This window comes from Lissotriton vulgaris, chromosome 4_1 (assembly GCF_964263255.1).
Source record: "Lissotriton vulgaris chromosome 4_1, aLisVul1.2, whole genome shotgun sequence".
Taxonomy (NCBI): Eukaryota; Metazoa; Chordata; class Amphibia; order Caudata; family Salamandridae; genus Lissotriton; species Lissotriton vulgaris.
Genome location: NC_141691.1, coordinates 1,101,712,166 through 1,101,736,177, shown reverse-complemented (window position 1 = coordinate 1,101,736,177; position 24,012 = coordinate 1,101,712,166). Strand labels below are relative to the sequence as shown.

Genomic DNA, 24,012 nt, shown 5'->3' with positions numbered 1-24,012 from the left:
ACCAATACGAGATTCACTGGTCCCTGAAAAATAAAATAATGCATTGGCTTAATGTCAATAGGCCCATTCCCAATGGCCATAGAAGTAGAGTCCTGATGGTGCGCAGAACCCCTTGGGTGGGCCCAACGAGGAAAACCAATCCTGGGGATTGTATAGTTGTAACATTTGACGATCCTCACACGGCACAGCATATATGTTCGTGGCCCTGCAGCGAAGGGTCCTCTGTCATCCCCAGGCCACTGTCCTTTTTCTATCCTCCACGCCCCATATACAATCAAACAAACAATTGGTCACTAGTTCACCACCAATCAAGGAGAAGCCGCCCTAATAATCGTGTGGATCCTTATTCACACTGGAACGGCATCCCTACTTCAAATAGATTTGGAGGCCTAGAGGAAGTAGATTGACTTTCCAGGCACCCTGGTTACCATACAGTGGGAAATACTACCATTGCAAACTCAAGGGCCCTGATAATCTCCCTGTGTATGTAAGGAATCCCTAGTTACTGACCGCTCTCTTGGCCCAGCAAGAACACCAAACAGTCCACTCCCAGAGGGAGGGTTGATAGTTCCGAGCAATGTAGATCCAGCCGATCTGACCGCTCTAGGTGATTTTTGCCCATATGGTAGGGAAGTCCAGTTGGCTCCTTCCCACATTCCATCCATGCCACCCACCCAGGCCACCTCAGCATTGGGCAAACTGCCTGAGGAAACTATGGCCCTCAAAATTCCCCAAAATGAGCCCCTAGAAAGGCTACCCTTAGTGGCTGTGTCCGCTCCATCTGTACCTATTCACTCTGATACTCATTCTCCCATAGATGTACCGTTGCTAAAGATTGTAAGCTGGAATGTGGCAGGGCTTGTTCGCAACCTTGATAACCCAGAATGGAATGTGTTCTTAGAGCCTTATAACATCTGTATTCTGCAAGAAACTTGGTCTCAGGAACCAAAACATAGGGTAGGCTTTACAACCAACCTTGCTCCAGCTCTCCAGCAAAGTGGATCCAAGGGTCGCCCGTCCGGCGGCCTTCTAATATGGGTCAGCATTGCTCTGGGCCTAAAAGTGAGTCATAGGTCCACCCAATCTCCTGACCTACAGAGGATCTCAATCCACTGCAACGGGGGAAGGACGTTAGAGGTTTTCAATCTGTACTTGAGAGGCGCTAGAAGCGGGACATCAAGTCTATCATCGACAGGCCTAAGTAACGACCTAGCTGCTTGCAAGATCGACTCTTATGTTCTCCTTGCAGGCGATTTTAACTGTTGTTTTGAACCACTGGCAAAGGAGGATATTTTGGAGTCTTTTGATGAGGATACAAAAAGAGGAATCCCGATCCTGACCCTCGACCCGATTCCAAAATGGACGCAAAGTGCGATAGACATCAATGCACTTTGCATGGAACATAACTTGCGATCAACGAATGGTCGATCAAAATCGGATCCTAGGGGTGCCCATACATATAACAGGACGGGCCACACCTCCAGAATTGACTTTATTATGTTGAACTATCATCTCTGGCCTCTCCACCAAGACATGAAGGTTATTGCGTCTTCCGATAGTGACCACAACCCCCTTTCCCTAACCCTCACTTCCCCGTGGCAGATGAAGAAGCAGGATAAGTCTCTCCATATCTGGAAATCATCCCATAACATTGCACCGTCAAACTGTGGCAGGCGTTTGAAGTGGGCAAAAGTCAAAGCAGACGAGGCTAGGCTGACGCAAGCAGGGACCATCTTGTCTGTGGTGGAGCCCCGGCTTGACGCCTTATGTTCATCTAGTATAACAGTGTTACCGTTATTTACAGAGAACATAACAGCATTGAGCGAACTGTTTGTTATTCCCCAATCCAAGGACAGGATTGCATCTAATAGTGTCTCCAAGGCTAGAGATAAATGGTATTCCGCTAAATGCAGAGCTGCCAAGGGGGAGCTCATCTCTGCAGTAAAGAACAGGGATCCAGCCACTATTAGATTGCAAGGAAATTCTACAAAAAAACGGTGACTGAGGCGAAGGAGGCTTATGAATATCATTTTTGGTGTGAGCTAACTGAGGCAAGTAGCAGGAAGGACTCAAAGGGGTTTTGGGATCTTTTGAGAGCAAGGAATAAGCCCATTGACCAGCAGATAACTTGTAACATTCCTGGCGACGTTTGGTTTGTTCACTTCTCCAAGCTATACTCTGTTACACTGGGGGTATCTCCTTTATGTCCGGGCTCCTTGTCCAGCCCAATAGCTAATCCCCTTGCCATCGACGACCCTTTCACTAGCCAGGAAGTTGAAAGGGCAATTGGAGGTATTGTCTCCAACAAGGCTCCAGGCCCTGATGGGATCCCAGGTGACCTTCTGAAGTCCCACCCAGCAGTGTGGAGCAGATTAATTGCTTCACTTTTAAACGAGGTTCTGCTGGGAGGTTCCTTTCCTGACTCTTGGAGGGGCGCTGAAGTTGTGCCAATTTTTAAGAAAGGCAGCAGGGACGATCCAGCCAACTACCGCCCTATCAGTTTGTTGGATTCAATCCAAAAGGTTGCAGGCAAGGTGGTACTGGGTAGGATTTTGCAGTGGGTTGACGAGGAAAAGATCCTGTCCGACTTCCAGGCAGGTTTTAGAACAGGGACAGGCACCATCGAGCAGACATTCCGCCTCCTAATGTTATATTGGAAAGTGGTGGTACTGGGAGGGGGCAGTTTGTATCTAGTCTTCATAGACTTGCGAACTGCCTTCGACCTGGTCCCACGGGCACTACTATGGAATGTCCTCGATGGATTAGGCCTACCCCCCTACTTGCTGTTCTTGCTCAGAAAATTTCATGAAGACAATTTCGCCCAGATCAGATGGGGTGTCCAGGGAGAAAAAACATCTCGTATCCCAGTAGACAGGGGCGTCCGCCAGGGGTGTGTGCTTGCCCCCACTCTGTTCTCTCTTTATGTTAACGGAGTGGTGGAGCATCTTTTGCAACATCCTGCAGATGCACCTACCCTGGCGGGCAGAAAAGTCCCAACGCTCCTGTTTGCGGACGACACCCTCCTGATATCTAAATCACCAGCGGGCATTCAGAAATTGCTCTCTAGCTTTAAATCTTTTTGTGACTCCAAGGGATTGGCAATAAATATAGGCAAGACTAAATTCCTTGTCCTTAACCCCCCCAAGAAATCCGTTGCCCCTCCTGTCTTAGACTCTATCCCCCTTGAAAGAGTCAAAGAATTTGACTACCTAGGAATACGTCTCTGCGATACCATGAGTTGGAAAGCACACCACCAAAAGGTATTCCTGACTCATAAAAGGGCCACAGGAGCCTTGCTCAAGGAACAACGAGCCTCATCTTTAAAACCAATTGGGGCATTGATAGATATCTATAGAGCAAGGGTTGTAAGCGCAGCTCTGTACGGGGCAGGATTGTGGGGCTTGCAGAGAGTTGATACCCTGGCCCATCTTGAAAACAACTTTCATAAAGACCTGATGAGGCTACCCCACAGTACTCCTACAATCCCTCTTCTGTTAGATACAGGCACTCGCCCAATCTGTGAGCAAGCAAAATTGCGTCCCCTGCTACTCTGGTCCCGGATATGGAATGTCCCTGAACTGTGTAGCTACGCTGATGCCCTAAAAGATCTTCTGTCGCTTCCAGGTTGCAATAAGGTACCCTGGTTTAGGGAAGTCAAACGACTACTTTATGAGTTGGGTCTAGGAGACCCCTGGGTCAACAAAACTGCACCGCCCAAACAGTTCCTAAAGAAGGCGTATTGGCTATGGGTAAACAATAAGAGAATGTGCAATTCCAACCATTGCAAATCTGTCGCCCAGTTTTTGCTAGTTAAGGAGTTCCCCCACAGGGAATCCTATCTGGACTTAATTCATAATTCTGGAGACAGATCACTGTATTTCAAATTTAGGGTGGGTGTGCTCCCCTTAGGACTGTTTACTTCCTCTTGGAACCCTCCACTACAAACGCTTCCGTATTGCCCGTTCTGTGTTTCAAGGGTTGAGTCTGTCGCCCACCTATTGTTTGAGTGCAATGCCTATGCAGCCCCTAGATTGAAATGGCTAAAGCCCTTGTGTAGGAGCCTGGGAACAAGATCACACCTATAAGCCCTACGTATATTGCGCTCAGATGCCCGCCCGTTTTTTGCATGTTGTATGGCAAAATTTCTAGGTTGGGCTTGGCGCATAAGAACCTCAAGGAAGCTGCTGCTCCAGTAAAGTGCCCCATGATGAACTGTATCTTATACTGGTGTATATATGTTGAAGGATATCCTTACTTGCACATTTGCTCTTACTGCTTTTATTATGAATCCCTAAGGTATTTTATACTATGTATCCTTGTACTGTTTTTACTTGATGTTTTGTATTGCTTTTATGATATGTACTGTATCGAAATAAAGCTATTACTTACTTACAGGAAGAGTTGGGTAAGAAAACCTATCCACCTCGGGCTTGGCAACAGCGTCAACCAATGACAAAATTAAAACGTTGCCTTGGCAACGCACAAACAAATGTGCTCCGCCAATCCACAGGAAGGAAGGGGCGGAGAAAGCGTGGTGAGATCAGGGCAAAGATAGTGTGAGAAGCAGTAACGTTGAAATAAAACCCTACGTTGCAGACAACTCGACCCTTCAGTGCCAGTTTAATGAGCCGATAGTTAGTGCAAGAAATCAACCCAGAGCCGGAATAGATCCCATCCCCCGAATGTACCCAGTAATCAATTTAAGTTGGTTTGAAACCACGCGAGAAGAAAACTGAAAGTTCCGTTCCGATCATCAAACAGTAGTAAATGGGAATCATCATTCTTCGCAAACACGAATTAAAAGTACAATGTAACTTTGATCAGTATTAATAAATGCAACTTAAAACTTGTCTGTCGCGGTCTTATGGAACACTCCTGGAGAGGTCAGTACCACATGACGCTTCCAGCCAATGTAAGGCAGAGGAGCAGCAGCCCCCACCCCCCAGTCTGCACACCAACCACTGGTCCCAAACAGGATTGAACTGCTTCTAACAAAGGGTAGAAACTTGAGAACAGGCATTTACAAGTGGGGCCGGAGACACGAACAGCGGGGGGCGGGAACGGGCACACGGACAGCGGGAGGGGGGAGGGAACGGGCAAATCAGGTTTCCTTCCTGTGCTTACGAAACAAGCTTAATGCACTACTGAGGGACACATAAGAAACCTGGGCATTCACATCTCATCTGACCCTTGGACAGCTTGTAACAGCAGATCCATGTTTTTTTTTTAATACTGTAAACTCACTTTTTTATGTAAGTGATCCTTGTATTTTCATACGAATATCCATATAATTCAAATGTGGTACCTCAACGTTATGATGTTCTCTCTTTTTGTCTTCAATATATAAAGAATTGTTGTTCCTGTAATGCACCTCAGTAAGCGGTTTGGTGTAACGGCTGAGAAACAAATTCTAATCTCGGCATAAAGATGTCACCTGTGAACCTGAGCAAACCGCTTCGCACCCGTGATGTTTTTTTTTTCCTTAGCTGCCTAAACTTGGAAGTGCTTGGAAACAGACAGACCATCAGCATTGGGTGCTATAGTGTAATGAACCGGGAAGACCATTGTGTTCAGATTGGAAGCGCCTGGAGGTGGTTAGGTCTGCCGTGGAGCTGCATCCAAGCCCTCGCACTCACTCTCCACCCCCGGCCGGGGCTCAGATGAGGCCCTGCTGGCCCCGGCACTTCTTGCAGGAGCAGGCCACGGCGGACAGCAGGTAGAGCAGGCAGCAGAGGCAGGCGAAGAAGGAGGCGGCCAGGTAGATGTGGTAGAGGCAGTCGTGCTTGTAGGCCGACACGCTGCAATACTCGTCCCGCAGGGTCTTGTGGATCATGATGCCGGCGGCGGCGGCCTGCAGGCCGGCGGCCAGGGCGTCGTGGGTGGCATTGGTGGTCAGCCAGTGCTCGCCGCACAGAAGAGGCACCATGTCCTGCTTGTCCAGCAGGGTCAGTAGGTAGAGGGCGATGGTCAGCAGCCAGAAGAGCACGGCCACGATGAGGGCGAAGTGAATGGCGCCCTCGTACTTCTTGCAGGCGATGGTGATCCAGAGGGCGGCCCCGGCCAGCAGCTGCAGCACCCGCAGCACCCCCAGGAAGCTGCGCAGGAAGGCCCGGTTCGCCCGCAGGGAGCCCCGCGCCGCCTGCGGGGGCGAGTGTGCGGGCGGGGGCGGGTGCGCTGGAGTGGGTGGGTAGGGTGGAGGGGGCATAGCAGGCAGCGAGAGGTCAGGATCCTGGCAGGGAACGTCTAAAAGAGACAGCCCGGCGAAGATCTCCTGAGGAAAGAGTTCTGTCCGAGACCGAAGTTTCAGAGAAGAGAGCACCGCGCCAACAGCACCAAATCTGGACAAGTTGTCTCTGCAAACAGCCACACAAACAGCTGGAGGGGGGGCGGGAACGGGCACACGGAGAGCGGGAGGGGAGGGGAGCACTCACCTGGACTTCTTCCGGCGGCAGTTGGCCTGGAGGAATGACAACAAAAAAAATCTGAAAAAAAAATAAATAAACAACCGCCCACCGCCGCATGACGTTCGAAAAGAGGTGGAGAGTGAAAAAATCGCCGGAACACCCACGAATCTGCTCCCACAATGACTGACGCATCTCTGTTCCAATGGCTAGCCTCCATTTATGGAGCTAGCCAATGGAACATAGAGGCGGGACAAAGCCCCAGACTGCTTCTCAAAAGATTTCGCCTGTGCGAACGCTGCTGCGCAGCGGACGCCAGGCGAAACCTAAAAAGTAAGACATGCATTTCTGTTTCCTCTTGTGTGTTACATGCTGGACACCCCTCCTCTTTCAGCCCAGCCCATTTATTAGTAAAAGCACGTATAGGTAAGGGGCTATATCTAAACTGGACATACAGTTTCCTTGCAACCTGTGGAAGGATTTTATCCATAAAGGTTTCAATTTCGTAGTTATCCTTCACTGTAAGAAACTGAGTTGTAAGGGTGCCCAGTTTGGGGTTTGAATGCATGGCTTCGAGCTTTTGGGTGCGGTAGGTCCTTGGTAATAAAGCTCGAGGAACCAAGGGGCTGGTAGCTCCTGGGGTGCTCCACAGAGTTGGTTTACCGAGCTTTTCACACTCTTGCTTCACATGTGCGAACCAAGGAACCTTTTTCAGCAGACTCGGATAGGATAAAAGCTTGTTTGTTTCTGCCTGGTAAAATGCTAGTTCGGGGGTTGCCCAGAGTCTTCGCCTAAAGGTTAGGTGTTTTAGGGCGACCTCATGTTCAATCGGCAAAATACCCAAATCTAGTCGCAGAGGGATTAGTGGGGTGCCTACTGGGAGACCCATTATTTGTTTTAGGAATCTGTTCTCGACTATAGCTAAAGTAGAAGACGAACAGTGCTCCCAGAGTTCCGCCCCATACAGTGTGGCTTACCGCGCTTGCACCCTATACATTAGAAGCGCGGGACCGATGGGTTTAAAAGGTGATTCCCTGGCCAATTTAGCTATGCTTCCAGTAATCTGAGATAATTTGAGCTTAGCTTTGGCTATTTGGAGCGCCCACTGCATATCTTCTGAAAGGGTAACGCCTAGATATTCAAAGACGGACACCCTTTCCAAAAACATCCCATTCAATTGCGGATTGGGGCGTGTTGCCTTAGGGGGATTGACAATCATAAATTTTGTTTTAGTGGTATTAATCGCCGGACCCCTAGTATTGCAAAATACAGAAAAGCTGTCCAATAACCTCTGGATACCCATCGGTGTCTTTGATAAGAGGAGGGTATCGTCAGCAATCATCAATGCCGCCACCTTGGTGTTTGCTAATTTGGGGCATCATTGTTTACGACCTCAGCCAGTAGTGGGATTAATGCGTTGACAAAGAGGCAAAACAGGGTCGATGCGAGGACACAGCCCTGTCTTACACCTCTGCCAACTGGGAGCCTGTTGGCTAGTTCTCCTCCCCTTCCGTATCTTACTTGAGCATAGGTGCCATCATGCAGCTTGATCAGCATATCAAGTAGATAGGAAGGGATCCCCATATCTTTTAAAACCCCCCACAATTTGGGTCTAGGCACGAGGTCAAAAGCAGTTTTCAGGTCCACGAATATCAAATAGAGGCTGCCACCCTCCAGTGATACCGTCTTCCAAGTAATTAGTTGGAATCTAAATACTTGGTCCAGTGTGGAGGTGTTCTTCCTGAATCCTGCTTGATGGGGACTAATGATGTTGTTTTCTTCCAGCCAGCCCTGGATTCGTTCTAGTATTACCCGGGCAAACAGTTTTTGCGTGACATCGATCCAACTGATCGGTCTGTAGTTTGCAGGGTGTAGCGGGGAGCCCTTTTTGTTTAATATTGGGACAATTTCGGCCCCGGCCCAGGTGTCAGAAATGGGCATGCCATTCATGATGGCATTGAATTGCACCATCAAATAGGGGCCCCAAATTAACGGGAGTTTGTCTAAGCCAGGTGCTTTTGCGGCTGGTAGTCTTTCTATCGCTAGAGTAACCTCGCATACTAGTATTCCTTCATTGACCTCATTTGCCTGTCTACTAGATAGTACTGGTTCGTCTTCTGCACAAGCAGTTTGTAAACAAGGCATGCCCCTAGAATCTATTTGAGGATCCTGTTCTGAATGAGTTGCGTACAGGGCTGTAAAATGCTCAGTCCACACTTCAGCTGGCAAATTAGGTTCGCCCACAGGATTACCCTCCTTGCAACCCGTTCTTACTATTGTCCAGAATGCTTTCATGTGGGGGAGCTCAGCAAATTCACCAGGAGAGCTCGGGAGGGGTGTCTTTGCCCTTCTTGCCGCAAACCTTGCCCATTTAACTTCCGGAATCACCGCCTGCCTCCCGCTGCGCGGCCCCGCTCCCACTGACTGCGGGGGAAGCGCCGGCCCCAGCGTGGAGTGCAGGCAAGGGAACTACAAGTCCCAGCCTGCCCAAAGGGACCCACCTGACCGGACTAGTGTGACTGGAAGCGCCTGAAGGCGCATTTAACCACCGTCAACGCTGCAGAGCGGAGGGAGCTCAACAAATTCACCAGGAGAGCTCGGGAGGGGTGTCTCTGCCCTTCTTGCCGCAAACCTTGCCCATTTAACTTCCGGAATCGCCGCCTGCCTCCCGCTGCACGGCCCCGCTCCCACTAACTGCGTGGGAAGCGCCGGCCCCAGCGTGGAGTGCAGGCAAGAGAACTACAAGTCCCAGCCTGCCCAAAGGGACCCACGTGACCGGACTAGTGCGACTGGAGGCGCATTTAACCACCGTCAATGCTGCAGAGCGGGGGGAGCTCAGCAAATTCACCAGGAGAGTTTGGGAGGGGTGTCTTTGCTGCAAACCTTGCCCATTTAACTTCCGGAATCGCCGCCTGCCTCCCGCTGCACGGCCCCGCTCCCACTAACTGCGGGGGAAGCGCCGGCCCCAGCGTGGAGTGCAGGCAAGGGAACTACAAGTCCCAGCCTGCCCAAAGGGACCCACGTGACCGGACTAGTGCGACTGGAGGAGCCTGGAGGCGCATTTAACCCCCGTCAACGCTGCAGAGCGAGGGGAGCTCAGCAAATTCACCAGGAGAGCTCGGGAGGGGTGTCTCTGCCCTTCTTGCCGCAAACCTTACCCATTTAACTTCCGGAATCGCCGCCTGCCTCCCGCTGCACGGCCCCGCTCCCACTAACTGCGGGGGAAGCCCCGGCCCCAGCGTGGAGTGCAGGCAAGGGAACTATAAGTCCCAGCCTGCCCAAAGGGACTTACGTGACCGGACTAGTGCGACTGGAGGCGCCTGGAGGTGCATTTAACCACCGTCAACGCTCCCTCGCAGGACGCGAGCGGGACGCCGGGCTAAGCCTGGGCAAAGGGCGGGCCCTCTGTGGCCCTCAGTGGACCGAAGGGGACAGGACAGGCCCCCTCCCTTGACCCTACTGCGAGAGGAGGTAGAGTGTATCCACATACTATTTGACTATTTCTGTGCTCAATTAATCCAACTTTAAATATGCCATGCAAGGGGGGAACAAGCTTAGCTACGCAGAGGGGCCTAGGTGAAGGGGTACTAAAGCATCACACGATTAGCACAAGCACCTTGCCCACTGTCCCCGAGATAGACAACAATTCTCCTTGCTACTCGGCAATCAATACGCAATCTCCCCCACAAATGTCACCAAGAGTGCAAAACTTGTCCCTGTGGGATGAACTAAACATTCTATGCAATTCTAAGTACGTTACAGTGAAATCACCTTCTCCTGCCAAAGGCACCAGCACTCCAAGTACTAAAGGCAGTATACAGGAATCTCCCTTCTTACCTAAGAAAGACAACACCCAAGTCTCAGTCCGCCCTCTGCCATTACCCACTAAAAGAAAGCATGATGAGGACAATGCCGAAGGGAATCAATCTAAATTCCATAAATTATCCGTAAGCCCTACATCACCTGCCAATAATCTCCCTATCACCATGGAGACTGCAGACAAACTGGATGATTCAATACTTTACCCCCAGGTGTCTCCATTGACCCAGATCGAGCAACTTTTTAAAACCATCATTTCCCCATTAGTAGAACAAATTAACTCCATAGGGGAAAGGCTCTCGGGTCTAGAGAATAAAATCATGGCCATTCTGACACCTATCAATATGTGGTAACATCGAATCGCTCCCAGCCCTCTACTACCCTGGATACAGCCAAGTGAACTCCCATTCACAAAAACGCCCTAGCCACATCACAACCACCTAAAATCCCAGACTCTACCGCTTCCAAAGCCCCCCTCAAATCTGCTTTATTAAGGTACTCAGGGGTTAAAACAGCACGTAAGCCACCATACATACATCTTCCCCCAGAAGCCGCGCCATATGTGTTCGTCCTCTCAGGAGTACCAGCACTTGCGATGGGTAAAACCGAGACAGCAGGACCTATTGAATAAGGTCATATTCTGGCTGGGAAATAACAGACCCCTACCACCGGATCAAGATGGCGGAATCCTGAGTGTGAGAAGGGTGGGCTGGCTGGGCTCACTACCGAAAAACATTCCTGGGGACTTGGTACTGGTTAAATTCAGGAACCGGAACATTGTCCTGCACCTAAGATCCTGTCCGCCCCAAGAAGGTGATGGCCCAATACGCACTTGGGACTTACTTGACTTTTATCCATGTATGCCAAATATCCCCCAGTTAAGACCAACAGCAAAGCACCACCACCCGTTGGGGGGGGGGATCCACGTATCCAGTGGTATCAGTTTTTCCGTTCCCAATAGATTTGAATCATTGGACAATTGTCGCAATTCTTGAGTGCTTCCATCTAAAGGGACAATTTTATGTATTCACAGCTGACAGGGATAAACTGCATGATCAACATGTCACTCCATGGAACTTTGAGGTTGGGGATATGTCTTTTTTTTACTCGAAGTTAAGTTATTGAATGTATGTATTAATTTTATGACTGTTTTTATGTACGCTTTTATGATTTTAAATTTAAAAATCGAATAAAGCATCTTCGAATCATAGCATAATGCAATCCAAAAATGATGTTGTTTTCTTCCAGCCAGCCCTGGATTTGTTCTAGTATTACCCGGGCAAACAGTTTTTGTGTGACATCGATCCAACTGATCGGTCTGTAGTTTACAGGGTGTAGCGGGAGCCCTTTTTGTTTAATATTGGGACAATTTCGGCCCCGGCCCAGGTGTCAGGAATGGGCATGCTATTCATGATGGCACTGAATTGCACCATCAAATAGGGGCCCCAAATTAACGGGAGTTTGTCTAAGCCAGGTGCTTTTGCGGCTGGTAGTCTTTCTATCGCTAGAGTAACCTCGCATACTATTATTCCTTCATTGACCTCATTTGCCTGTCTACTAGATAGTACTGGTTGGTCTTCTGCACAAGCAGTTTGTAAACAAGGCATGCCCCTAGAATCTATTTGAGGATCCTGTTCTGAATCAGTTGCGTACAGGGCTGTAAAATGCTCAGTCCACACTTCAGCTGGCAAATTAGGTTCGCCCACAGGATTACCCTCCTTGCAACCCGTTCTTACTATTGTCCAGAATGCCTTCATGTCCTGAGACAGTAAGGCAGATTTAATATTTAACCATTTATTTTCTTCCCAGGACAGTTTTGCACTAGCGCCAACTTCTTTGTACTGAGCCCGTTTGATTTTTATTAGTGGCTTTTCTACCCCTTTAATAGCTGCCAGCAACGCTATCTTTATACCACATATGTGGTGAATCTCTGTCGTTTTCTGAACGACTGATGGGATTTAAAATATTAACTAAATTATCTATAAGCTGATTGTGGAGTGTTGCAACCAAGTGTGTATGGGCTGGATTAGTTCCATCAACCATGGACGTGCCCACTTCCTGTAATATTGGAATAATCATTTCGTGCAGTTCTTTAAATTTCTCTGAAGACTGTTTCATTGTCCCCCATTTTATTCTTCTCCTATTGTTGGTGAGAATTAACCTGTCGTCAATGGGGGTCTTACTAGCAGGCGAAATACCTGAATCTGGAACCCTAAAAGTTAATGACAAAGCGTTATGGTCACTGTCCAACCGTGGGATGACCTCAAAGTCCTTGACCCGGTGCCAGGAACTACACTCAACCATAATAATTGAGAGGCCTGGCCAGTTCTATTAAATGTGGGCCTACTCGGCCTATCTGAAGGAGTACGGCCATTACAGGCCCTCAGAGAATGGGTTAAGGCAATGACATTAATTTGTAAAACCAGGGGTGACCAAGATTTAACTGAAGAAGTTTGGGGTTCAGTTATAGCCCACTGTAGGTCATCCTCATTGGTAATAACAACATACGAACCCGAAAGGGGTTCGAAATGGCAATTTAGATCTCCGCCTACTATCAGACCTGAATTAGGTGGCACCCGCGGGATAAAACGATTTAATTCCTCAAGAGTTAGGATACAGGGCGGGAATAGATATTAATGATTACTAGTTTCAATTTGGAAGGAATAGTGAGCAATACCAATTGAATATCTTGGGAGTTTGTATTCAGAGAGGTTGGGTAGCAGCCCACATGGGAGGCCACCCATATGGATAATCCGCCTGATGGCCTTCCCCTCCCCCCTGTAATAGCTGGCATGTTGTGGGTGACAAAGCCTGCCCGTGCACAATCATCTCTTGCCCATGTCTCCTGGAACAGGCAGACATCAAACTGATCGATAAACACACCCCATTCAGGAGAAAATAGCTTAGCCTTAATGCCAGCCAAATTCCAAGATAGAATTGTGAGGTCTCCACCAGGCCTAGTTGTTCCATCCATTTGTCTAGGGGCAATTTCAGGTGTCATTTGGGAGTTGAAAAAGTTTAGGGAATCCGTAGGAGGATTAGCGGGGATTGTTGGTATAATTTCCAATAACAGAGGGGAGAATTGACATACCCCTGCCCCCACCCTAGGCGACATCCAGTCACATGACACTACTTCTGGTTTCACAACAACCGAAGATGACCCCTGGAGGTCCCCAAGTTTTCCAACACATTCCCTTCCTGTTTATCCATGTCACTCTTACCAAAACACATGGCTTCTGTGGTTGTTAGTCAATCCACATCTTCCAAGGGGCCCTAGCAGTTGTTTACTGACAGGTCATAAAACAACGGGCTGTTAGTAAAATGGCTACGGGTCAGTTGTTGTCCCTCCGCCCTCTGGATATTGTGGGTGCTTGGCCTCTCCTGGTTGGCACGATTGTAGTAAAAGTGATCAAGGGGGAACATTCTCACTTCTATATCGGACTCATAAGGGGACTTCTTTCATTAAGTAGGGAGCTTACCATCTGGGGGTTTTGAAATTAATAATCACACAATCACCCCTGATGTTTTTTTTGTTGGGTCCCACCCAATCTACTCTCCTTATCATCAAAATATCCCCTACCCTCTCATAAGGAAAGTGCCTGTGTGTAGCTAGCCAGAACAAGCTTCTTTTTCCCAGGCTTGGGGTCCACGCGTTTCGAACCATAATATTAGTATGGGTTCTCCTCAGGACACGGACTGGATGGAGCCGAAACTGTAAATGATAATAATGATGGAAGTTGGTGTAAGAATTATATGGAAATATTACAAAGTTAAAAACTCAGACTCTAGACTAATATTGTGGTTCGAAACGCGTTGACCCCAAGCCTGGGAAAAAGAAGAAGGGTGCTACTAGGGCCGTTTAAAAATCAATACATTCTGTTATCCCTAGTTTTGAAATTCAACAATTTACTTTCTTATCCCCGGCCCAGTAAGACAGGCAGGCAGTGCGCATGAACTGTTTGTCCGCCTGTCTTCTTGTACCTAATACAAAGGACTGGTTCCTAGCGTGAAATAATTGTTAGGTATCTGATTAAACTGTTTTTGGTGTTGTTTCTAAAAACTGATTGTATTGATTGTATAGATTTTTGAACACTTGAATATTTATACACACTTTATTTGTCTGTATGTATTTTTCACTGTTCGATGACTGTCTGTTTGATGACCTATACAAATCAAATGGTAAAATATTTTTCTAAAAATACATAAAAATACTAAAATAAAATAGGTGATCCCCCAGAACTGATAGGCTGGGTGGTATCGGAAATCTAAAAATAAATCTGTCTGCTCTCTGTTACAGCGGAAGCTGGTGTCTGTAGGGTGTTTGTACACTGTAGCCTGTTACTAGGGCCTTGGGTGGCGGATTGTCTAACGGTGGAACTTTTTCTACTAATGGTCATATGTTTATTCATGGGCTTCCCAGGGCATGGAATACAACTATCAGCTGAACCTCGCCCCTTTGAACCATTATTTTTATCGAGAGGGGTAGGTTGCATCTGCCTCGCTTTTACCATATCTGTCAATAATCTCAATTGGTCGACTAGCGGGGCGACATCTTGCCTAATCAGAGCACCAAGTTGGGACAAGAGGTCGGCAATTAATGACTGTGCCCAGACTGGGTATTTAGATGCAGTGGCCGTTATAGTGGGGGGCTCTGTTCCAAGATCCCGATCAGTGGTAACTTCCTCTCTTGAGTCACACCTCGTCCTTGCCTTCTTATTTGTGGTCACCCTCCCAGATGTCAGTTTATGCTTCCCCTTTTTATGTGTGACCATACCCTTATTAGGCGATATTGTTGAGTCCGTAACAGGGTCCACATGCAGTATCTCAACTTCAGGGGATATCAGGGTACCCGACAAATTAATTTCGGTAGGGGGATCTAAAGTAGGCAAACAGAGCTCCAGGGTAATGGAAAGCTGCCTTTCAGTCCGTTGGATTTCTGAAGTGACAACACCTAGAGCCCTTTGTAACATTTTATCAATTGATGTCACTGGGGGTGGTGTTGCTATGACTGGTCGGCCCCGGACTGCAATTTTCTTCGAAATACAAGAAGGTTTCCCCATGTTTTGTGCTTTAAATATTTAGAGGGAAAACACCCCTTGACCTAGTTGCATAAAAGTACAGTTCTGATTTCTAATACAATCCAATGGACACAATCACTGGACTCCTAGATTTGGTTAATCCCAACTAAAAATCCCCAAGGGTAAGTGGCTCTCTGTCCATCCAAATATAGCTGCACACACTGTGGGAGTAAAAGGACACAGTACATAGGTTCCGAGTTCCCAAAGGAAAAATAACTACTTGCTGTTTGGGGACCAGTCCAGCGATATCTTCCAGCAGGAAAGTCTTTCCGTGAATAATATCTTGTAGTAAAGCCAAGGGGGGTGGCCCTGCCCTGCCACTTCCTGTCGCTGACGGGCGCAGGAGGAGCTTCGCCCTCGCGCCTCCCGCGCTGCGGGAGGACCGCGCAGAATAAGAGGGCCTCCTCCTGCGCTCTCCGGTGGCGTCAGCGCGTGTCTCCCTGCCACGCAAGGCCTTCTGGGTCTTGTGGTCTGTGGCCGCCTAGCCGTTCCCCTCGCAGCGTTGGAATGGTGCGGTAGTGCAGCTGAGCCCAAGAGAACAGGTGAGTGCTGCGTTAGAGGGTATATTGAGCCGTTCCCCTCATGGCGTTACTGTTAAGGATTTCGGCGCGTCACTTCTCATCTTTGAGTTCTGCCTTCCTGTTTTTAGGGCCAGGTTATAAGCCTTTCCACTGGCACTAATAGCCCCCTGGTCCCTGGGAAGTTGCTTCAATGCCTAGCATAACTTGTCATTAGCTGTTCTGCATACCTTATCAAACCATGACTTTGTATTACTAGACTTAGTGTATGTGGGCTTTGACAATGTATCCCCAATGTAAATGTTTAGGTAAATAAAACTGTTAGAACTGCAGAGGACACCAACAACTCTGATGTACACCCTATCACCAGATCAGCACATTTCTCTCAATACTTCTTTCCTCTGAGATTTCATTTTTCTGTTTTCCTCCCCCTTTCTGTATACTTTCTCTATTTACTTTTCCATTCTCACACCTTTCTTGATTTTTCTGCTTCCTTTATTTAGTCATCTCTCTTTCTGTCTCTGCTTTTTCCACATCTTTTTTCTCCTTTGAATCTTATCTTCACTCTCTTTCTTCATCTTTTCTGGTTATTTTGCATCTTTCTAGTTTTTTTGTTGTAGTTAATTATTGTACTTTTCTTTCTTTTTCTCCTTTTTTCTGTCGCTACCTTTCATTTCTCCATCTCTCCTTTCTCTCTTATGCTCTTTTTTCATTTACGCTTTTCCCTTCTTTCTCAATTTTGCTTACCCTTACTTTCCATCCTTTTTCTATTGTCTTTCTTTTTCCTGCCTTCTCTCTTTTCTCTTTCTCTGTTGTGCTCTCCCTTCTTTCTTTTTGTACGTCTTTCTTTGCCAATATTTATTTTTTCCACTCCTTTTACTAATTCTTTTTTTCCTTTTTCCTTTTCTTCTTATTTTCTTTCTTACTTCATCTCCTTTTTTTTGTACTTTTTCCCGTTTATATTTTCCCCTCATTCTTTCTCTCCTTTATTTTGTTCTTTCTTGCCCTGTCTTTCTATGCTTCTTACTTTCGTTTGCTTTCTTCCTCTTCGCATTTTACCTTTTTCTCTCTTCCTCTTCTCTTTAACATTCCCTGCAGCTTTATTTTTTTTCACCCTTTTGCTACTTTATGAGCAAAGGGCCAAAAGGGCTCCCCAAAAATCCTAAATGTAAACCTTTTGCTATACCACAGAAATAAAAAGTGTGTGCTGTGTTCCACAGTATTTACAAAAAGGGGGTGGTGATGAACAGAGTGTCTGAGTTAAACAGACCACTCTTACCCAGTCCAAAGATCAGGGCTTGATCCATCACCGTTATTTATCTCACTGCCCCATCCCAGCTCAGAACCTGGCTATATGCAAATCAGTCTGTCCCTGGCCCAGTGCATCATGGGAACAGGGCAGACTAAACTACCAAGCCAATTCTTCACCAGAAAGGAGACAAGCTACCGGGGACCGGTTTCTGGCATTTCAGCCTTCTTCGGCCCGGCTTGCTTGAATCCTGATGGAGCAGTGAGAAAGGGACTCATGTCTGAGTATACCCTGCCACACCTATAGTGGCCAAAAACGATTTACAAAAAGGGGGTGGTGATGAACAGAGTGTCTGAGTTAAACAGACCACTCTTACCCAGTCCAAAGATCAGGGCTTGATCCATCACCGTTATTTATCTCACTGCCCCATCCCAGCTCAGAACCTGGCTATATGCAAATCAGTCTGTCCCTGGCCCAGTGCATCATGGGAACAGGGCAGACTAAACTACCAAGCCAATTCTTCACCAGAAAGGAGACAAGCTACCGGGGACCGGTTTCTGGCATTTCAGCCTTCTTCGGCCCGGCTTGCTTGAATCCTGATGGAGCAGTGAGAAAGGGACTCATGTCTGAGTATACCCTGCCACACCTATAGTGGCCAAAAACGATTTACAAAAAGGGGGTGGTGATGAACAGAGTGTCTGAGTTAAACAGACCACTCTTACCCAGTCCAAAGATCAGGGCTTGATCCATCACCGTTATTTATCTCACTGCCCCATCCCAGCTCAGAACCTGGCTATATGCAAATCAGTCTGTCCCTGGCCCAGTGCATCATGGGAACAGGGCAGACTAAACTACCAAGCCAATTCTTCACCAGAAAGGAGACAAGCTACCGGGGACCGGTTTCTGGCATTTCAGCCTTCTTCGGCCCGGCTTGCTTGAATCCTGATGGAGCAGTGAGAAAGGGACTCATGTCTGAGTATACCCTGCCACACCTATAGTGGCCAAAAACGATTTACAAAAAGGGGGTGGTGATGAACAGAGTGTCTGAGTTAAACAGACCACTCTTACCCAGTCCAAAGATCAGGGCTTGATCCATCACCGTTATTTATCTCACTGCCCCATCCCAGCTCAGAACCTGGCTATATGCAAATCAGTCTGTCCCTGGCCCAGTGCATCATGGGAACAGGGCAGACTAAACTACCAAGCCAATTCTTCACCAGAAAGGAAACAAGCTACCGGGGACCGGTTTCTGGCATTTCAGCCTTCTTCGGCCCGGCTTGCTTGAATCCTGATGGAGCAGTGAGAAAGGGACTCATGTCTGAGTATACCCTGCCACACCTATAGTGGCCAAAAACGATTTACAAAAAGGGGGTGGTGATGAACAGAGTGTCTGAGTTAAACAGACCACTCTTACCCAGTCCAAAGATCAGGGCTTGATCCATCACCGTTATTTATCTCACTGCCCCATCCCAGCTCAGAACCTGGCTATATGCAAATCAGTCTGTCCCTGGCCCAGTGCATCATGGGAACAGGGCAGACTAAACTACCAAGCCAATTCTTCACCAGAAAGGAAACAAGCTACCGGGGACCGGTTTCTGGCATTTCAGCCTTCTTCGGCCCGGCTTGCTTGAATCCTGATGGAGCAGTGAGAAAGGGACTCATGTCTGAGTATACCCTGCCACACCTATAGTGGCCAAAAACGATTTACAAAAAGGGGGTGTTGATGAACAGAGTGTCTGAGTTAAACAGACCACTCTTACCCAGTCCAAAGATCAGGGCTTGATCCATCACCGTTATTTATCTCACTGCCCCATCCCAGCTCAGAACCTGGCTATATGCAAATCAGTCTGTCCCTGGCCCAGTGCATCATGGGAACAGGGCAGACTAAACTACCAAGCCAATTCTTCACCAGAAAGGAGACAAGCTACCGGGGACCGGTTTCTGGCATTTCAGCCTTCTTCGGCCCGGCTTGCTTGAATCCTGATGGAGCAGTGAGAAAGGGACTCATGTCTGAGTATACCCTGCCACACCTATAGTGGCCAAAAACGATTTACAAAAAGGGGGTGGTGATGAACAGAGTGTCTGAGTTAAACAGACCACTCTTACCCAGTCCAAAGATCAGGGCTTGATCCATCACCGTTATTTATCTCACTGCCCCATCCCAGCTCAGAACCTGGCCATATGCAAATCAGTCTGTCCCTGGCCCAGTGCATCATGGGAACAGGGCAGACTAAACTACCAAGCCAATTCTTCACCAGAAAGGAGACAAGCTACCGGGGACCGGTTTCTGGCATTTCAGCCTTCTTCGGCCCGGCTTGCTTGAATCCTGATGGAGCAGTGAGAAAGGGACTCATGTCTGAGTATACCCTGCCACACCTATAGTGGCCAAAAACGATTTACAAAAAGGGGGTGGTGATGAACAGAGTGTCTGAGTTAAACAGACCACTCTTACCCAGTCCAAAGATCAGGGCTTGATCCATCACCGTTATTTATCTCACTGCCCCATCCCAGCTCAGAACCTGGCTATATGCAAATCAGTCTGTCCCTGGCCCAGTGCATCATGGGAACAGGGCAGACTAAACTACCAAGCCAATTCTTCATCAGAAAGGAGACAAGCTACCGGGGACCGGTTTCTGGCATTTCAGCCTTCTTCGGCCCGGCTTGCTTGAATCCTGATGGAGCAGTGAGAAAGGGACTCATGTCTGCGTATACCCTGCCACACCTATAGTGGCCAAAAACGATTTACAAAAAGGGGGTGGTGATGAACAGAGTGTCTGAGTTAAACAGACCACTCTTACCCAGTCCAAAGATCAGGGCTTGATCCATCACCGTTATTTATCTCACTGCCCCATCCCAGCTCAGAACCTGGCTATATGCAAATCAGTTTGTCCCTGGCCCAGTGCATCATGGGAACAGGGCAGACTAAACTACCAAGCCAATTCTTCACCAGAAAGGAGACAAGCTACCGGGGACCCAGATGTTCTCAGATGTGAGACCCTTGCTCATTGCACCATCAGGATTCAAGCAAACCGGGCCGAAGACGGCTGTAATGCCAGAAACCGGTCCCCGGGAGCTTGTTTCCTTCCCAGTGTAAGAATTGGCTTTTGTAGTTTGGTTTGCCCTGTTCCCATCAATCACTGGGACAGGAACAGACTAATTTGCATACAGCCAGGTTCTGAAACTGGGATGGTGCAGTGAGCTAAAAAACGGTGTTGGATCTAGCCCTGATCTCTTGACTGGGTGAGAGCTTTCTGCTTAATTCAGAGACTCTGTCCCTCACCACCCCTTGTTGTAAATATTTTTGTCCACCCTAAGCGTGGAAGGGTATTCTCAGATGTGAGACCCTTGCTCATTGCACCATCAGGATTCAAGCAAACCGGGCCGAAGACGGCTGTAATGCCAGAAACCAGTCCCCGGGAGCTTGTTTCCTTCCCAGTGTAAGAATTGGCTTTTGTAGTTTGGTTTGCCCTGTTCCCATCATGCACTGGGACAGGAACAGACTAATTTGCATACAGCCAGGTTCTGAAACTGGGATGGTGCAGTGAGCTAAAAAACGGTGTTGGATCTAGCCCTGATCTCTTGAATGGGTGAGAGCTTTCTGCTTAATTCAGAGACTCTGTCCCTCACCACCCCTTGTTGTAAATATTTTTGTCCACCCTAAGCGTGGAAGGGTATTCTCAGATGTGAGACCCTTGCTCATTGCACCATCAGGATTCAAGCAAACCGGGCCGAAGACGGCTGTAATGCCAGAAACCGGTCCCCGGGAGCTTGTTTCCTTCCCAGTGTAAGAATTGGCTTTTGTAGTTTGGTTTGCCCTGTTCCCATCATGCACTGGGACAGGAACAGACTAATTTGCATACAGCCAGGTTCTGAAACTGGGATGGTGCAGTGAGCTAAAAAACGGTGTTGGATCTAGCCCTGATCTCTTGACTGGGTGAGAGCTTTCTGCTTAATTCAGAGACTCTGTCCCTCACCAACCCTTGTTGTAAATATTTTTGTCCACCCTAAGCGTGGAAGGGTATTCTCAGATGTGAGACCCTTGCTCATTGCACCATCAGGATTCAAGCAAACCGGGCCGAAGACGGCTGTAATGCCAGAAACCGGTCCCCGGGAGCTTGTTTCCTTCCCAGTGTAAGAATTGGCTTTTGTAGTTTGGTTTGCCCTGTTCCCATCATGCACTGGGACAGGAACAGACTAATTTGCATACAGCCAGGTTCTGAAACTGGGATGGTGCAGTGAGCTAAAAAACGGTGTTGGATCTAGCCCTGATCTCTTGACTGGGTGAGAGCTTTCTGCTTAATTCAGAGACTCTGTCCCTCACCACCCCTTGTTGTAAATATTTTTGTCCACCCTAAGCGTGGAAGGGTATTCTCAGATGTGAGACCCTTGCTCATTGCACCATCAGGATTCAAGCAAACCGGTCCGAAGACGGCTGTAATGCCAGAAACCGGTCCCCGGGAGCTTGTTTCCTTCCCAGTGTAAGAATTGGCTTTTGTAGTTTGGTTTGCCCTGTTCCCATCATGCACTGGGACAGGAACAGACTAATTTGCATACAGCCAGGTTCTGAAACTGGGATGGTGCAGTGAGCTAAAAAACGGTGTTGGATCTAGCCCTGATCTCTTGACTGGGTGAGAGTTTTCTGCTTAATTCAGAGACTCTGTTCCTCACCACCCCGTGTTGTAAATATTTTTGTCCACCCTAAGCGTGGAAGGGTATTCTCAGATGTGAGACCCTTGCTCATTGCACCATCAGGATTCAAGCAAACCGGGCCGAAGACGGCTGTAATGCCAGAAACCGGTCCCCGGGAGCTTGTTTCCTTCCCAGTGTAAGAATTGGCTTTTGTAGTTTGGTTTGCCCTGTTCCCATCATGCACTGGGACAGGAACAGACTAATTTGCATACAGCCAGGTTCTGAAACTGGGATGGTGCAGTGAGCTAAAAAACGGTGTTGGATCTAGCCCTGATCTCTTGACTGGGTGAGAGCTTTCTGCTTAATTCAGAGACTCTGTCCCTCACCACCCCTTGTTGTAAATGTGTTTCACAGTATATCACAAATTTGGCTTAGTCATCAACTGCCCAGTAAAGAATTAAAGACTTTCCTCTTCAAAAAGGAATCGGTCTTCAAGCTTACAATATCCAAAATCCTCCCACAGAAGGACAGTTCTCTTTTGCTCACACCATGGTCTTAGTACACCTATTACATACCCAATACCCTCCAATCACATGATCAAATTCAGAAGAAAATCATACATGACAATCTGTGGTAAGGAGATTTGTCAGCTGTTACTTGTACAGGGTGAGCTGAGGCATGTTGCATTTTATAACTGTGGCTTTTTTAAACACATGTTCCAAATGAAACATTAGTGAGACAGAAAAGGGTGGGGGGAGTAAACTGAAGAGTCAAATAAGTCGATTACTGCATTTAAATGTAGAGATTATGAAACATCTAATAAAAAAAGACTACTTAGATGTTGTATGGTTTGAACTGAGAACACAGGAGGAGGTTTAATTGGCTTATATATTATTTGACATAAATATACCTGTGACTGGTCTGTCTTCTTCCATGGAGCAAACAGCCTCGTTGTCTGATCTAAACCTACTGTTACTATAAAGTCTCCTTTGGGATCCCACCTCAAACCCTGGACACTGTTGAAATGTCCTGAAATGACCACACCTGGATTCCACTCCCCCTAAAATAAAAGAACATTACATTGAAATCAGTATAAGCAGCAGTACACAATTATAACAAACTTAAATATTGCGGCAACATTTATATCTCCTGATGTTTTATAGATGATAGCAACTTGATTCCTTTATAGAGAAATTAGGTGCAAAGCCCCTTAAGATGATCAAAAAGGTTTATTCTGCTAAATCAATATCAGTGGCAACTTATGGGGCAGGAATATGGGGATATACCAATGCCCACTCTCTCCAGAATATCGAAAAGCCCAATTGAACAGGAAAGCGCCCCGGGATACTTATTTCTTGTAACCAATCCACGCCATCGATTTATCATAGTAAGGTTTCGTTTGAACTTCATTCCTTGAATGCTTTCTTTCCCAGCTAGTATTTACACTATAGCCGATCTTTCACCCTGCCCGTGTGATGGCTCTTCTCAATGAAATCTACATATTCTCTTTTTCTGTAAATTTAATAAGACGCACGGCAAAATATTTATTTGGCAGCTTATGCGTAAATATCAATTTACCTAGTGTCGCCCAGCTCTGTATTTTTTACAATTTCTATCTAATGAATTAATATGTTCTACTGAGGCCTCATATCTACTCCTTTCATAGAAGACTAGGCGGCTGGACCATTACGTCCTGTGAATCATGAATTTTATCTTGTTTTTAAATTTACTGCCTTAAACAAATCATTGTTACCATTTGAATCATGAAAGTTGTATTTTATTTAATGTGTATTTTATATTGTGCTTTTTGTACATTTATTATCTTAATAATTTAAGAATCGAATAAAGTGATATGGCTGACTGACTGATAGCAACTAGAGGTTTTCATTTCAGTATTTGGCAACAGGTTCATGCATTTGATCTTTTTCTATATCTAATGTATTTAAGGTACAGCTCTTGGTACAAACATTAACCCACAGAGATGAAACTGTGTGCGACTACATGGCGGTGGCTGCAGTACTGTGTTATGAAAGATGTCTGGCCAAGGTCAACACAAAATCATTAACACCCAAACAATATAACACCTGAAAACCACATCCAGAAAAGTGGACCTGAGTTCTAAAGTGTAAATTAAATCCACAGTACTCCGACCATTAGAAATTCCAACAAGCCCATGAGTTCACCTCCCAAAAGTCTCTGAGTAGCTCCTCATTTTCATCATATCACTTCCCATCTACTCACTTACGTCGCACCCCAGAAAACAACACTACTAGACACCACAACCCGAGATATAACAGTACAGAAAAGCACATATTGCT

At 47.2% G+C, this 24,012-nt stretch overlaps 2 protein-coding genes across 7 annotated transcripts in view; both read right to left on the bottom strand.

The window, feature by feature from the left end:
• Positions 1-24,012, bottom strand: part of ELP2 (elongator acetyltransferase complex subunit 2) — a 1,268,509-nt gene that overhangs the window by 632,784 nt on the left and 611,713 nt on the right. For all 6 annotated transcript variants that reach the window (XM_086965323.1, XM_086965328.1, XM_086965324.1 and 3 more), the window contains exon 13: positions 22,605-22,754. In XM_086965323.1, coding sequence (XP_086821449.1) covers positions 22,605-22,754 — 150 coding nt within the window. The remainder of the gene's footprint in view (positions 1-22,604; positions 22,755-24,012) is intronic.
• On the bottom strand, positions 5,539-6,205 carry LOC147722924 (MARVEL domain-containing protein 1-like). The gene has a single exon (XM_086966913.1). It carries the CDS (start codon positions 6,203-6,205, stop codon positions 5,657-5,659), a length of 549 nt encoding a protein of 182 aa, XP_086823039.1. The 3' UTR covers positions 5,539-5,656.

Bases quoted from the DNA above. Each gene is read 5' to 3' on its own strand.
- LOC147722924 (XM_086966913.1), bottom strand. From the start codon at position 6,205: ATGCCCCCTCCACCCTACCCACCCACTCCAGCGCACCCGCCCCCGCCC.